Raw genomic sequence first — 17,048 nt, 5'->3', positions numbered from 1 at the left:
TTTTTTTTTTTCTGCTTGGGCATTTTCCTGAAAGCAGTACGTACAGATATGAACAATACTCTCTTCATTGTAATATCTACTTGTCTTCTTTCTTTACTCCAAAGTACAGAGACAACTATTAGTAGAAATCCCACAACTCATTTACAGGCAAGAAGATGATGGCGACTTGTGACTCGGTTACCCATAAAAGAATTTTGGTTTCATTACTTGCTTACAAATACTAGAAGATTGTTTATTTTTGTAATAATTGCCAATTTCTCATGCCTGCTTGCTTTTTATTTAATTTATAAGTTGAATGGAAATATTAAATTTACATGTTTCTCCTTTTAGGCCAATGCATGATTAGCCCATTAATGTGAATTTCCTATTCTCTCCTTGCTTTAGAAATATTTGTATAGATTTTGATACTTTTGGTTCTTTTAACATATATATATATTTATTTGTTTAACCTACTGACTCGTGGACAGGACAGGCATGCTAGTTCCTTTTATACAACCAAAAAACTGGTTCTTTTCTTGTGTCCGAGACTGACAAAAGATTTTGATGAATGGATTTCTCGCATGGAAAGCAAGAAGTGGGTTCTAATTTAAGGATTACTTTAAACAAAAGTAACCCATTTGAAAGTTGGTTTTCTTGATAGAGAAACTGGGTTGTATCAGTGGAATTCAAGAGTATTTGTTTGTTTCTCTGCTCCTGCACATTCGACTTCAATGGCCATCAGAAGCAGAGAAATTCCCTTGTGTTTTTTAGCTTTTTTATGGTTTTTGAATGCTGCAAATGGATTGCTATCTCCCAAAGGAGTAAACTTTGAAGGTAACAGGGATTTTTTTTTCTTCAGAATATTAATTACATTGCTGGAGGTTTTCTTCTGATGTGGGTGATTGTGTTTCAGTGCAAGCTTTAATGGGAATAAAAGCTTCTCTACATGATCCTCATGGGGTTCTTGATAATTGGGATGGGGATGCTGTTGATCCTTGTAGCTGGACTATGGTCACCTGTTCTCCTGAGAGTCTCGTCATTGGCCTGTAAGCTTTCCAAAATCCCTTATATCCACTTTGCAATAGCTTCAAGACTTAAGAGTCTGAGTTAAAAAAGATATATGTAGTCAATTCTGAACTCAACAAATGATAGAATTTTGAAGTTTCTGAAATGATCTTGTTGCAGGGGAACTCCTAGCCAGAATTTATCGGGTACTCTTTCTCCAAGCATTGGTAACTTGACTAATCTTCAAATTGTGTAAGTACCCATGGGAAGTTCTAAGGAGGGAAAATTCCTTTGTTTTTTTTTGGGTTACTGGTCTTGACATTTTTGGTATTTCTGTAAAATTTGCAGGCTCTTGCAGAACAACAATATCACAGGACCGATTCCTGGAGAGTTATGGAAGCTGTCAAAGCTTCATACACTTGATCTTTCTAACAACTTCTTCACTGGGGTAATTCCTTCTTCTCTAGGCCATCTGAGGAGTCTCCAATACATGTGAGTACAAAATCTTTCAAGAACTCTGTTGGTATATGTATACATATATGAGTTTCCCTTGTGTGTCTAAATCGTTAGTTGGATTTTTTGATAGGAGGCTAAATAACAACAGTCTCTCTGGAGCTTTCCCAATGTCATTGGCTAACATGACCCACCTTGTGTTTCTGTAAGTCTGGCAACTCTACTCTTGTGCATGAATGGTTTATTTCACTAAATGGGTCACTGAAGAAGGTATTATCTGTGAATTTCAGGGACTTGTCTTACAATAATCTGAGTGGCCCTGTAGCCAGGTTTCCGGCTAAGACATTCAAGTAAATCTCTCTCTATCTCCTCCTTTCTCTTTCAATTTCTAGACTGTGAATTGGATACTAAACTTTGAGAATTGTGTTGCTTTTCTTTAATTCTGCAGCATTGTTGGAAACCCTCTAATCTGTCCAACTGGGTCTGAACCGGAATGCTTTGGTACAACACTAATGCCAATGTCCATGAACTTGAATAGCACACAAAGTAAGGATACTGGACTAAACCTTCTCCTTTTTTCTTTTTCACAGTATGCTGTTTAGAATCTATGGTTTCTATTCAGCTGGTTCTGATCTTAATACCTTTGCATTTTCAGCTGCTTTACCTTCTGGCAGATCAAGGAATCACAAAGTAGCCCTTGCCTTCGGCTCTAGCGTTGGTTCTGTCTCACTCCTCATTCTTGTGCTTGGATTACTTCTATGGTGGAGGCAAAGGCAGGATAAATCGACATTTTTCGACGTTAAGGGTGTGTAACAAATGATTGCACCTTTTTTAATTTAATTAACATGCAATGGCTTGTTAATCCCTCTGATCCATCCCAAATATCATCGGAATATCAGATCAACATCACGAGGAAATTTCTCTTGGAAACTTAAGGAGGTTTCAATTTAGAGAACTTCAGGCGGCGACAAACAACTTCAGCAACAAGAACATACTTGGAAAAGGAGGATTTGGCAATGTGTACAAAGGGATTATCCAAGATGGGACTGTTGTTGCTGTCAAGAGGCTTAAGGACGGAAATGCTGTCGGAGGAGATATTCAATTCCAAACCGAAGTTGAAATGATCAGCCTAGCCGTGCATCGTAACCTCCTCAGGCTATATGGATTTTGTATCACACCAACAGAAAGGCTTCTAGTCTACCCATACATGTCGAATGGCAGCGTAGCTTCCCGTCTCAAAGGTAACACATTTTGCTTTGATCTCAAGGATGGTTAAGTTTGTTAGTCCAAAACGCTATGTTCTTTCGGTAGATAAACTAATCCTTCATTATCCTTCGCAGGGAAGCCGGTCTTGGATTGGAGCACCAGGAAGAGAATTGCACTAGGAGCTGCAAGGGGACTATTATATCTCCATGAGCAGTGTGATCCAAAGATAATTCACAGGGATGTTAAGGCAGCAAATATTTTACTTGATGATTATTGTGAGGCTGTGGTTGGGGATTTTGGGTTGGCAAAGCTCTTGGATCACCAAGATTCACATGTCACCACAGCTGTGAGAGGCACGGTTGGGCACATAGCACCAGAATATCTATCTACAGGACAATCCTCAGAGAAAACAGATGTTTTTGGATTTGGTATCCTGCTCCTTGAATTAATCACAGGCCAAAGAGCGCTAGAATTCGGCAAGGCAGCGAACCAGAAAGGAGCCATGTTAGACTGGGTGAGCAGAATCTCCTTAAGATACTTGTTGCTACTAAGTCTTTCATTCTAATCCAATTAAACTGAAACATATTTGTTATGATTGCAGGTAAAGAAAATTCATCAGGAGAAGAAGCTTGAAATGCTTGTAGATAAGGATCTAAAGGGTAACTATGACAGAATTGAGCTCGAAGAGATCGTCCAAGTGGCTCTCTTGTGCACCCAATTCCTTCCAAGCCATAGACCAAAAATGTCTGAAGTGGTTAGAATGCTTGAAGGTGATGGATTAGCAGAGAGATGGGAAGCTTCTCAAAGAGTAGAAGCAACCAAGTCGAAAGCCCACGAGTTCTCTTCATCAGATCGATATTCTGATCTCACTGATGACTCTTCATTACTAGTCCAAGCAATGGAGCTTTCTGGCCCAAGGTGAATTCTTCATAGAGTTTCACATATTTTGGCTTTTTCCTACTACCCTTCAAAGAGACTTAGAAATATTAAAATGAAATTTATAGGTGAAGTTGTTTTGTAATAGTTGTATGATGTTTGAAGCTTCTTTTTTGGTTGTATAATGAGGATCTTATCAAAGCTCCAAAGGGTTTTGATGTTTTCATTGAATTGTACAGATTTTGTTCTTGTGAACTGACAGAGTTTCCATAGAAATTCATGTATTTTTATTCCTAAGGAGTTGCAATCAAGATAAAAAAAAATTATTTATATAAAAATTAAATAAAATTCACTTGTTTATATTTTAAGTTTATGATAATAAATTTATAAAAAAATTACCTTTATCCATATTCATATTTAATAATAATTTTTTATTATTTTATTTTTGACTAGTTCTTTATGCACTTGTGCCTCTGTGTTATTATGCTTATATGGGCTTGAAGCCCAGACCCATAGCAGTGGCAATGTTTTGGGTATGGAATGGGATTTTAAAAACCAACAACCTTAAACTAGTGGGTAGGAGGTGAATGCGAAGGGTCTCTCTCAATGCGACATTGTAGCTTTGGATTGCACCTAGACGCCCGCCAGGCCATATGGATATGAAGATGACAAGAGCTGAGCTCTCTTAGTATGAGCAACTAGTGGTGGAGATGCATCCTAATCCCGTGGGCAGTAGTGTTCCGGCATGCTATTGGCTGCTTGAATTTCCCACATGGATGTCCGAGACAGCTTCCGTTTCCTACGTAAGCAACTTCTTTGAGTTACACATCAGCAATGCTTTGACAAGGATTGCTAATTAAGCCTTAAGTCAGCGTTATTGAGTAGATGCTGAAGTGTTGTCTTGTGGACCATCTATGCATGTTTTTCTTTTATTTAATATAATAATTATTTCCTTACAGTTGTTTGTGACAATATTTATTGGTTATACAATAAAATCTTCAAAATCATATAAAATAAATTTTGTAATATCCCTCTTTGTACTTATCGAGAGAAGAAAATTTTTCTTCTGTGGTTTGTTTAAAAAAAATTTTTTACAGTAATCTTTTTAGCCGATAATAAATTTTACTCTCTCCATCAAGTGAGTTATAAATACTAATTTTTATAATAATTTTTAAAATATCGAAGCTTATTTTGAGAGAGAAAAGTTTGATTTATAGATTTTTAACGTATGAATTCTTTCTTCTTGTAAGTGACCTTCTATAGCTAACGGATTCAATAATATTGCCTCTTCATGGTTTATCTCTCTTTAGTAATGTAGTGTTGTGGTATTTCTTTGGTAAGCTCAAGATATTCGTTTTAGGTTACTCTAATATTTAGAACCCTACCTCTCCATATTTTTCAATTGACTTGAATTACTATCTGTGTTATCTCAACAATTTGATATGAACTTTTTCTATTCGGGTTAATAGTTTCATTCGAGACTCCTTTAGTTTTAGTTTGATTTTTCTTTTGTCTTACGTAGCATTTGCTTTAAGAAAGAATTCTCTTTTCCACTCTCTTTAGTAATTGAAATGTCTTTAATTACTAATATGAAATAATTAATTTTACACTTCACCGTAGATTTAGATTGAATTTAATTTTTGCTGTCGACGTCCGATGGAGATACACGATAACTTTTCAGAAAGAGATTTTTGAGACACACGACTTTTAAAAGTATGACGAGAGTCGAAAATCCGTCATAAAGTTTAAGATAAAAATTCCACCATTTAGAAAGTCAATTTTACATTTTAATTATTTTTTTAATATTTTTATAATTTTACACATTATGATTTTTTTCTATTATAAATAATATTTTTTTCACTATTTGAAACTCACTTTTCAATTTTTTAAGAATTAAAATAAAATTTTTTAATTTTTAGACTCTTATTTCTATTATTTCATTTTATCCAAATATTATTAATTAAAATTCTTGTCGGAGTCTAATCAGTTTTATATTCGCTACATTTTACTGAAGGCTGTGTGGCGCTTAAAAACTTTATAGAGCTTATTCTTGTAGGTTGTATGTTTTAAAGTCAAAACCTGCAACTCTAGCATTTTAATTTTAATAGATTGGAGGTTTTTTTTTTTTTTCCATAGACTTGGTTGAGGCTTTGTATGGGTGCTAACTTCTAGCTATGTTTTGTAACTTTTCTATTATCAATGAATCTTTTTCTACCTTAGTAAAAAAAAAATTATGAAAACAATAAGTTTTATATTTTTTTAATTTATATTCCCATATTATTTATTAAAAATTAAACTAATCGCAAGGTATTCTTAAAACTATTTTTTTTAGTTCAGAATAATATGGGTATGTTTAGAAATTAACAAATAAATTAATATTAAAAAATTTATAATCTGAGATAGCTAAAAAATTAAATAAAAATAATGGCATAGAGGGAATGTCAAATCTTTTCACTTGGGAAATTATCAATTTGATGTGAATTGTCAATCTTCTATTTAAATATTAAAAAATTTCTCAGTTGGAATAATAGTTACAAGAAAATAATTTTGTTTGAAATGGATATCAATGGAGAAAAAATTTGAAATCTCTTAAATTTATTTAGATATATTTATCAGCAAATTAAATATGTGAGTATTCAGATAAAAATATTTATATTCTATTTAACTATTATTTTTTAAAAATTCATATTTTAAACTGGTTTTTTTACACATATTTATATGAAAAAGTGCTAACAGTTTTTACTGTTATAGTTATTTTTCTAAATATTAATTCCTCTATGAACAAATTATAGCTTTTCTTTCTTCCTTCCTTCCTTCCTCTTGCTTCTTTAAATTGAATCGAACCGCAGGTTTCGGTTAGTCCAGGCTCAATCTCACGAGTACAGTCGCGTGTTACCCCAATGAATTCACGGATTATGCGCTTGACACGTGTAACACAGAATCTCATCCATGTAGAAACTGAGAAAACCGACAAGCTAAAGAATATAAGTTTGTTTTTAATTTATTAGTCTACTTAAAAATTAAAATAACCATTTTGGACTGTAATTTTGGATAAAGTGGACCCTCAAGGAACAACTGTCTCCACCAGAGAGCGAGTACTGTTTCCTCATCTACTCTACTCGTCTCTCCTTACATTAAAAGCCAAAGGTGCCAACTGAGACAGGACTGGGACCCACCTTAAAACACAAGCAGCCACAATATAATGCAACAACTTTTCTCAACCACTAACTCAGCTACACGTGTCAATTGGATGGATTCTCTCCTCCCCACTTCCATAGCGTTTACCTACAGGCTGAAGCTACATCTCTGTTTTCACTCTCTGCTTTCACTCTTTAGCTCACACCCAAAAACCCATTACTATTTCACAATTAACAACTCATGTTGAAGAACGAAAACGCCAGTGACGGTGGAGGAGGCGGCGGCGGAACCAGTAACAACTGGGCTCGCGTGTGTGACACATGTCGTGCAGCTGCTTGCACTGTCTACTGCCGCGCAGACTCAGTCTACCTCTGCGCCGGCTGCGATGCCCGCGTACATGCTGCCAACCGCGTGGCTTCCCAGCATGAGCGCGTGTGGGTTTGTGAGGCGTGTGAGCGTGCTCCGGCTGCCTTTCTATGCAAGGCGGATGCAGCTTCTCTCTGCACTGCATGTGATGCAGATATCCATTCGGCAAATCCATTGGCTCGCCGGCACCAACGTGTCCCAATTCTTCCAATTTCCGGCTCCCTGTACGGCCCCCAAGCAGGGAATCCTGCTGGGGAGACCACTGAAGATATGTTCATGACCCAGGAGGGAGAAGAGGGAGTTGGTGAGGAGGAGGAAGATGAAGCAGCTTCGTGGTTACTGCCAAATCCTGTGAAGAGTAGCAACGGGCAGAACTATAATGGGTTCTTGTTTGGTGGTGGAGATGTAGATGAGTATTTGGATCTTATGGAGTATAATTCCAATTCATGTGGTGATCAGAATCAGTATTCTGATCAAAACAATCTGCAGCACTACAGTGTTCCACATCAGAAGAGCTGCTATGGAGGTGACAGTGTTGTGCCTAATCATTGTGCAGAAGCAGCAAGAAAAGATCAACTGCATCATCAATACCATAATTTCCACTTGGGGTTGGAGATTGACTCCTCATCAAAAGCTGCTTACAGCTACAATGGATCAATTAGCCAGAGTGTAAGTTTTAATTTCTTTGCTTAATTTGTTTGTAAGCATGATTAATTCATGGGCTGAAACCCACTTGATCAAGTTCTCAAATGATAAATAAATCTCTGTATGTGGAGTTTGAGCTATGTTAATTGCTTAATTAGTGAGTCTCTGTTGAGTATTAATTGTAGCTAGCTACTTTTAATGATTGTTATTTGGTTGTGCATGTCACAATTGCAGGTTACAAGGATCATATTCTATTTCTTGCGTTATTTTTCTGCACTTTTTACGAGGTCCTTTCCCCTTTCCTTACCTTTCTTCTCTAAAAGGGTGGAATCTGTGGGCACAATTTATTTTCTTTTCCCCTTTTCTTCCAGGTCATCATTTGGCATTTTGATTAAGGTAGATGGTGGCTTATTTCCTAAATGGTTTAAGTTCCAAATATGGGTCAATCAACTAGATGTTGTTCCATTTGGCTGATCATTTGAACTTAGATGAAAGGAAAGAGACTTGAAAACAAATTCTTGAAACTGTCTTTCTTGATTTTGCAAAGGTGTTTGTTATGCCAGAAAGTTTTCTTTTCTTTTCTTTTCTTTTCTTTTCTTTCCTTTTCTCACTACTGTTACATTTGCATACAGCATGTGATGTTAAGGACAAAAACAATTCCTGAAAACTGAATAGATTCTGATCTCATTCTAAACATTTGTTTTGTTTCTGTTAATTAGGTCTCCATTTCATCAATGGATGTTGGAGTGGTTCCTGATTCAACAATGAGTGAGGCATCAATCTCACACCACAGACCTCCAAAAGGAACTATTGACCTTTTCTCCAGTCCTCCCATGCAGATGCCATCCCAATTTAGTCCAGGGGACAGGGAAGCAAGGGTGCTAAGATATAGAGAGAAGAAGAAGACAAGGAAATTTGAGAAGACAATCAGGTATGCTTCAAGGAAGGCATATGCAGAGACTAGACCACGGATTAGAGGCCGATTTGCAAAGAGAACAGATGTAGAAGTTGAAGTCGGTCAGTTGTTCTCCACAACACTAATGGCAGAAGCTGGATATGGCGTTGTCCCATCATTCTAAGTCCTGCATCAAAATATAGTTTCAAAGGAAAAAAAAAAAAAAACTTCGCTTAGATGAGGGTTCTACCAGTTATTACTGAAGCTGCACTACTAGTACTGCATGTTTATGTTCCTGAATCTAACTTATTTCTATCTGTTTATTGGTTTTGTTAATTCGTCTTATTTATGATGCTTCTATCATGTACAATGCATGTATACTTATAATTTTGGAATCTAAAGTAAAAGAAATATTCAAGTACCAACAATTTCCTCATACGAGCCATACAAATCACAAATTGAGTTTGATCGGAAAACTGAATAGATACACAAAGAATGAAATACTTGCGAAGAAATGAATTATCCAAATGCATGCAATGAGCTTATGCAGAAAATAGCTTACCAATCGCTTCTTGTTTGCTGAAATTATCAGAGGTTCATGGAGCTTTCAAGCTTTTAGCTAAACCAATGCCCTACCACCAAAAATTTACTCTTTTTTGGCCAAAGATGATACTTTCCGAATCATCATCTGCATATGCACAATCCTTTTTCTCCACTCAGTATTCTGGTTGAAGATTCTGATTACACCAACCATAATAAGCATTTGGAATGTCTGTGTCTGTGAAAGAAAAAGGGAGTGATGTTTTTCAATGAAGGTCTACATACACCTCTACACCTAGCCATGTCATCCGAAGAATAGTGTGAGAAAATAGGTTTAGGGTATAATCTTTCAAATAAATTCAAGTGAACCCACATAGGTAAAATTGAGGAAGAGAGAGATTAGTGAATTTATGGAAATGACGAACAATATAGATAATAATTTGAGCCATTAGCATTATAAAGCAAAAAAATATCAGCAAACACTTCAATAACACAGCATAGAAGCAACAAGCCAGGGCACCATCACAAAGAATCAACAAATCCCCTAGCACTTAGGAGCTGATGGTATATTCTATTGAAGCTCTCAGAGCTTCCAACAAAAGCATAGTGCATCTTTTGGAGTTATGAAACAGTGAAACACAGAATTACAACACAGACAAGGGGGCTAAGTGAGAGGTTTTTGTGGAGGAAATTACTTCACAGCTCTGATGCTCCATACAATAGTTCTATGAATGCAAAAGGATTTAGCTGTGCTTTTCCACTTCAAAATTGAGGTCCTTATTTAGTTTAGAGACCTTGCAGTATCTATTTCTGCAATGGTATTTACAAGGCATCAGAGATTTATGTCCACTTATTATGCCCTTGAGACAGATTCTTACTGTTGTAAATGATGTGACAACAAAAATTGACATACCTGTCAATGAACAAACGATGTTTATGGAATAAAGTTACTGCATTTTTCCAATCTTCTTGCATATATTGGAAAAAGAATTCAATGTCATGGAAATGAATTCCTTGCATTATATACCAAAAGAATATTAATCATGTGTCTCAACTGTAGTATCAAACTTACAAATCTTAAGAGCTATTGTTTTGAGTCACATTTCCACCCTAATGCTACTCATCATCTACCAACTGTGATGTCCGTCATGTTCTCCATTATCATATGCATTGACTTCCAGATTCTAGCTCTACTGCCTTGGGAAATTTCCAGCAAATATATATAATATGCAGGTGTCTCTTGGCTAAATTGAGAACTTGCAACCTACGTAACTCAAGTGAGTCAGTTCCCATATACACTCACCAAGTTCCTTGAACTGAAGGCTCACTGTTATGGACTCTTTTATAGTATTTGATTTATTTTAGGATTAGATTGTTTTATCTTTTATTTTAGGATTAGATTGTTTTATTCTATCTCTTAGTTTTCTTATTCCTTATGACTCCTATCAGTAGAATTGTGTTAAACAGTAACATTATCCCTATATATATCACTGGAAAATCAAAAATAAAATAAGCAGAATTATTATATTGCTAGAAAATCAGAAATAAAATAAGCAGAATTATTTAATCTAAATTGAGATCTGAACTCTCTCGACGAGTTCAAAAGGTTAAAGCTCCCCTTATTGAGCTCACAACAACAACAATTGGGCGAAGAGGCTTCGGCCTTGGACATTGATTTTACTGGAACCCGTGGGCACTGATTTTATTGTAGCTAGAACCATAACAAATTGGTATCAAAGCCTAGTGTCATGCGAGATCAAAATAATCTATGGCAAAAATTAGAATCCATATCAAACTCTTTGAAGAACGTTATCAACAGCAATGTCAAGAACAAAGGGAAATTCACATTACTTGAGATCATAACTAAACAATTAACTTTGACTCAAGAGGGTGAACCAAGATCCTAAAATGGAAACAAGCAGGAGCAGCAACCAATCAAATTTTCCAAAGAGAACTGAAGATTGGGTTGATGTTAGATCTGGAACTATAGTAGTGCCGCGCTATACTAAGTTGGACTTTCCTACTTATGATGGCACAGAAGACCCATTGGGGTGGATGAATTGTTGTGATCAATTTTTCCACAATCATATAATTGTAGAGCCGACAAAGTGGGACTTGCGGCATTCCACATGTCAAATTAGATCAAGAAGAACCAGGAATAACTTGGGACACCTTTAAAAACTATTGCCACTTGTGCTTTGGACCTCCACTGAGAAGCAGTCTTTTGGGTGAGTTAGCCAACTTGACACGGGTGAGTTAACAACTTAAAACAAACAAGCAGTGTAAAAAAGTACCAACACAAATTTCAAGCTTTGTTAGCAAGGGTACACTCAATCACAAGTCTACAACAGACGGAGATATTTACAGCCGGATTAATTGAATTGATTAAACTAATTGAATTGATTAGAATAGATGTAGAACTTTAAAGTCCACCCAATCTTGTAATAGCCATAAGCTTAGCAAGAACCTTTGAAAAAAAGACAGACTTTAATACAAAATGGAGCTACAGGAAATTTTTCACCAACTTGGGTGGGGAATAAACACTATTCACCCTTATCATCTATATTACTCCAAAACCAAAGCACCAATAATACTGCGACAGTTAGTCACAATAGCATTTAGGGCACTATGGTAAAAAGATTGACTAAAGGCGAAATGGCAGATAGACGTGCGAAAGGGCTGTGTTACAACTGTAATGAACGTTATACTGCAGGTCATCAATGTAAGATGCTATTTTGGTTATAGGTCGACGATTAGGGTGATCCAAGTGAAAGGCTTCGGCCTTCGACTCTAATTTTATTGTGAGCAGATCTATGTGACGCGATCTATAACCCGGGACCGTAACACTCATCCCAAAAATAGATTTGGAATGCATTACCTCTGAACAAAAATTTGCAGTTCGACCATTCAAGTGAGCATGTGCCAAAATGTGGGTCTCGGTACAACAACAAAGTCACTGCACTGTGGCTTGGAGATCACAGGTTGAAACCCCAAAAATGTAATCCTCACAACACATAGTAAAGAATGCATATATCTACCTCTCCTTGAGCATGCAAAGCAAAAGCTTGTGCACTTGCTAGCATACCCTTTAGTGGAAAAGAATGTCGGTGTCCTAAGAAATCTAGCTAGAATTACTATAAGATGATTCCCTCAAATCAATAAACAGATAGATATCAATGGATAATATGTGATACAAGAGTTTGGAAAACTAAGATGGTACAAATCACAGATTCAACATAGATTTTTTCTATATGTGATTGGATTATGGTAATTCATTCATATGGTTCCAGATAATGCAACATTCCTTGCATCTTAGTGAAAAATAAGATAACTCCTAATTTTGAAAATAGTAGTTACTAGTTTTGGAATTAGGGATAACAAAAAGCTAAAGCTCATGAAGATACAAAAAAGAAAATAAATAAATAAAGAAGTCAAGACTCAGGAGTGCAGTATCAGTATTATATTTTCAAGAAAAAGTGGGTTGCACTTGGCATTTTAGCAAGTAAAAAGATAAAGAGAGAACAATGTTCAGCCATAGAAAGTGGAGAGAATCAGGAGGCTTCTTGTCAGACAGCTCAAATGCTTGATTCCATGTTGTTGCTCTAAATATCACCCATGCCTAGTCATGCTTACCTCTCCATGAGCTCCTCCTGGGTCCTCGTAGTATCAAATTCAGAAATTCTAACGAGTCATATGTTGGGCATCTTTAATTTCCTTCACTTATACAATTCAAAAATAAATTTAAATAGAAATCAACAGGAACAATTGGTTCAGATATTTTCTAAAAGGACTCTTGTTTTGTTGGACAACCAGGAGCACTTAATTCTAAGACACAAGGATTTCAAGTTTATTCTATTAAACAACTCCAATGATTGCAAGCAATTGACAATTGCTATTAGTTTTCTGCTACAATGGAAAAAGAAACATAGGCAGATGCCTAAACACTTGATAGATTAAACATAAGGAATTGAATAATTTATCTTAGATGCTGAATTGTAAAGGAAGCACAGCACAGCGCTAACCTCTGCAAGAAAGATGCACTTAACAAAGTATGACCATTAAGACAAGCAAATGCAGAGGCCTTGCTCTCAAATAGACCTTCACCTCTAACGCCTCCCGGGTACTTGTGATCATGAAATGCTATTGAAGCACCTGTCTATTTCATCTATCCTAAAGCATCTCTATAGATTCTCAATCTATAATAATACTTTATACATACGTAGTATCCTTTTCAGATTAAGGTGGAAATAGATGCACAGGTCAAATATTAAAAAGGGAGGCAGAGAATGAATAGCAGCGGTCATCCATAGAAAAGATTGTGCACTACTGCACTTTTCCACATTTCACGTATATCCGGTAAGGAATACAAGCATAACAAAGAAGAAATAGATAAAAAGACTCTTATAAAAGCTAAATGATGTAGAACCAACAGAACATACTAAAGGGATGAGAAACAATTCACATAACGCATAATAATTCGCAAAATCATTTCTCAAATTATCGATACTAGTCATAAAAAGCTACACCATAGATCCTTGAAGATGTAGACATTTATTCTTGTATTTGTAATCCTGCTATTAGAAGGATGGGGAATTCAAAGTAAGAAAGTACTAATCAAATATTAATTAGGAATCTCAAACCAACTCAAGCTTCCTGAATAAAATAAAATACTATTTACTATATTTCTTCCTAAAGTCTCTAGAGAATCAGGGATCTCTAATGTTGAATGGCCAGAAATCATGATATCATCATCTTTAACTGAGACCAATCAAGCAAGGAAACTTTTTAGCTTTTGCTCACTTTTCAAGCTGATGTAGAATCCCTTAGAATATCAATTTCTGCAAGCTCATTTGACAAACTTCAAGGTAATGTGTCTGCCAGGTATGCATTGCAAATAAAGGTACCAATTCAATATTCAAACCAGTAGCATAAGAGGAACTGAGATTTCAGAAAAATCTCACATATAAGATTTCAATTTACCTCCTTATCAACTTGTAAATAACGCAAAGTGATTATCCAATTCAGTCCAATCACAGCTGGACTCCACAAGAATCTACCTTCAGCCCTTACCCTTTTGCTTTGGACATGGATGAATTGACAACGCATATAATAGCTAGCAACAAGAAGTAAATACACACAATAATACAATATGTAAGAAAAAGAGAAGAATCATCTACTCAATCAACCCAAATTATCATACTTACTAGGAAAATGGCACACATCAGCAATACTTCAGTAACCAACAAAAGGTAATCCAATCAGAGTAGCAGCAAACCCATGTTTATATGCCTTAATTCTTCTTTATTTACAAACAAGAACACACACATACACATATATATATTAAAGAAGCAAAAATACAATCTGCCAATAACAAAAAGCAGCTAGATTAATGCAATTGTGGCTAGAAAGAGAATGCAATAAAAAGAAAATCCCCACATTAAGATTCTCAAATACGTGATAAAAATATGGGTTTAACTTGGTAGAACCATATTCAGGCAAGCTAAGGAAAAAAAATAGAATAGTGACGAAATAAAGCAGTAAGAGCTCCAAAAAAGAATCCGGGAGATGCCCAGAAGGCAGAATCCGGGAGATGCCCAGAAGGCAGAATCCAAGTCTCTGGAGTGTGGAGACTGGAGCAAGCAAGAAATAAGAATCAACGTAGCATGTGGTGAATCGATCGTTGGAAGGCCTCGTGAGATATCTGGCAGAAAATAAAACGAGACAGGCCCAGTTTTGCAGGATTCTCCAAAATTTCCACCTTGTGTTCTAAATAGGATGGATTCGCCCATGCCTTAACGAATGGGAAAGGGGTAATATCTGTATTTTAATTTTAATTTTTCTATATATATATATATATTAAAATATATCATTTTAATTAAATTAATTTCCATCTCACTCACGATTTAACTTTTCTTTAAATTATTTTTTTTCATCTGAATTATATATATATATATATATATTAAAGTATTAAGTTTTTAAAATCGTGCAATTGTCATTTTAAACTTAAACGGAAACCAAAGTCATAACTCATAAAGCTTATGAATTCAAATACTAATAAACTGAAGGAAAAGAAAAGAAAAGAAAAAGAAAGAAAAAATGTGGAGGAAAACTGGAAAAGGAAGAGTATTTTTGGCTCCCACTCAATCACGTAGACACGAAATTAGCTTCCATGCGAATAATCAATGGCCCCCCCTGAGTATAAGTAGACTCCAAGAAAGAATAATCATCTTCATCATTTGCATTAAGCTCTGCAGAAACATCAGCTAATTACTTCTATATATACTACATTATCTCCTTGATCACCCACGAAAAATCCAAACCAGCAGAGCAGAAAGAAATTAAGATTTTGAGAGACATAGAGAACCATGAGTCCCCATGCAGGTGCAACAAGCAACTCCAGTAGCAGTGCATGTGGTGTATATGGCAGCGGATTCGAGCACTGGAAGTCTCCAGCCCCTTATCTTTTTGGAGGGCTAGCTGTGATATTAGGACTCCTGGGCATGGCGTTGCTTATACTAGTTTGCTATTGCGAAATATCAGCACCCAATTCAGCTGGTTCTGATGATGTTGAGGCTCGACAAAAATCTCATCATCTCAGGATGCAGCCTTTGGAGATGGAGCCGAAGATTGTTGTGATTATGGCTGGTGATGATAATCCTACTTACTTGGCCAACCCCGTGGCTTGCATCTGCCGATCTCATCAACAACTGTAACTTCTATATATATATGAGCACATAATTTCTTTTTAAATTATGTACAACTTTTTATAAAAAATTTATTCAATTTTTTTTAAATAAATTATGCGAAATGAAAAGATATAAACAAATGGAATCAATTCCTATTTCCATTATGTAGCTCTAAATTTGAGATTACTAAGAGCAAAGAAAGAAAAATAAAGTGGGTATTGGAGAAAAAACATAATTACACATATAGAATAATGTAAGATGAGTGAATTAGGTTATGGTAGTTGTTGGGTCAAATAATCAGCAAAAGGGTCCTAAAATAAAATCATTAGGCAAACTATGATTGAGCAAAGGGAGATTGAATAAATTCAAAAAGTATATGTGGCCACTCGAAAATGTTAGTTAGTGTAGCACTGTTAGTATTGGGAGACACACGAATTTGGAGCAACTTGTGGTTAATTTCACACCCATCCCAAATAAGTCTAATGATACCCTCTTCCACTCACTTCTCTCTCATACCTTAATTTATTCAATAATAATAATACTTTTACACGAAAGCTAAAGGTTATGAATTTTCTCTTTTTTTTTTCAAATAAACTTTTTTTTATTTTGAAAATTTTAAAAGAAAATAATTTATTGATTTTTTCAAAAATAAAATATGTATTGATTTTTAGATGAATAAATTATTTTCAAGAGTACTTTAATAATTTTACAAATAATTCATGAAAATTTGATAGAAAATAAAATTGGCCTTTGATTTAAAGTTACAATGTAAATAATAGATGACCGTCGGGTTTTCTGCACTTGGAAGTAAGGTCAGCCTTTAAAAGAAGGATGCAGGTCCAAGGTCCACTAGGCCTTTCTCAAACTCAACCGTCGGGTTTTCTGCACCTGGGGGTAAGGTTAGGCCTTAAAAGAAGGACGCAGGTCCAAGGATCACTAGGCCTTTCTCAAACCCAATCAGCCCCACGCGACGTGCTCCAACCCAGCAACGAAAAAAAGCCGAACAGATCACACGCGCGGCTCCATCTGAAGAAAGTCTAGCTCGGTGACGTGATAAGAAGTAAGGGAGCAGGTCCAGTCACCTCACAGCCCTACCCGCATGCGCGTAAGGGAGAATTAAATGGCCGCCTAGCGTGGAGAGGGGTTCTGACACATTCGTACGTACGGAACTGAGTAACAAGGACATGTGGCACTGTAGCAGATAGGTAGTTATACATCACTAGAAGGAGGGTCTTCTTCTTCCTTCTTCTTCCTCGGCT

General features: G+C 35.9%; 3 protein-coding genes and 1 long non-coding RNA gene across 5 annotated transcripts; 3 read left to right on the top strand and 1 right to left on the bottom strand.

Annotated features, from left to right (window-relative positions):
- Positions 1–440: 440 nt before the first annotated feature.
- On the top strand, positions 441–3,867 carry LOC110630883 (protein NSP-INTERACTING KINASE 1). The gene is made up of 11 exons (XM_021778518.2): positions 441–813; positions 893–1,025; positions 1,165–1,236; positions 1,333–1,476; positions 1,571–1,642; positions 1,728–1,787; positions 1,886–1,983; positions 2,093–2,242; positions 2,337–2,678; positions 2,778–3,157; positions 3,245–3,867. Exons 1-11 carry the CDS (start codon positions 711–713, stop codon positions 3,563–3,565), a joined length of 1,875 nt encoding a protein of 624 aa, XP_021634210.1. The 5' UTR covers positions 441–710; the 3' UTR covers positions 3,566–3,867.
- Positions 3,868–6,798: 2,931 nt separating this feature from the next.
- LOC110630890 (zinc finger protein CONSTANS-LIKE 2) lies at positions 6,799–8,999 on the top strand. The gene is made up of 2 exons (XM_021778531.2): positions 6,799–7,692; positions 8,388–8,999. Exons 1-2 carry the CDS (start codon positions 6,898–6,900, stop codon positions 8,745–8,747), a joined length of 1,155 nt encoding a protein of 384 aa, XP_021634223.1. The 5' UTR covers positions 6,799–6,897; the 3' UTR covers positions 8,748–8,999.
- On the bottom strand, positions 8,609–14,882 carry LOC110630899. 2 transcript variants are annotated; one of them, XR_006350912.1, is made up of 4 exons: positions 14,084–14,882; positions 13,904–13,977; positions 9,126–9,398; positions 8,609–8,750 (listed from the first exon to the last, which is right to left on the bottom strand). It is a non-coding gene; the product is annotated as an uncharacterized LOC110630899 (long non-coding RNA). The 2 variants fall into 2 exon arrangements; XR_006350913.1 differs by having other exon boundaries at positions 9,126–9,341; positions 14,084–14,881.
- Positions 14,883–15,373: 491 nt separating this feature from the next.
- Positions 15,374–15,983, top strand: LOC110609105 (protein GLUTAMINE DUMPER 4). Its single transcript, XM_021748455.2, has one exon. The coding sequence runs from the start codon at positions 15,469–15,471 to the stop codon at positions 15,814–15,816; it is 348 nt and encodes a 115-aa protein (XP_021604147.1). The 5' UTR covers positions 15,374–15,468; the 3' UTR covers positions 15,817–15,983.
- The last annotated feature ends 1,065 nt before the right edge of the window (positions 15,984–17,048 follow it).

Source organism: Manihot esculenta, chromosome 1, assembly GCF_001659605.2.
Source record: "Manihot esculenta cultivar AM560-2 chromosome 1, M.esculenta_v8, whole genome shotgun sequence".
Classification (NCBI taxonomy): domain Eukaryota; kingdom Viridiplantae; phylum Streptophyta; class Magnoliopsida; order Malpighiales; family Euphorbiaceae; genus Manihot; species Manihot esculenta.
The sequence above is the reverse complement of the archived record's forward strand: the minus strand, read 5'-3'. Positions and strand labels throughout refer to the sequence as shown.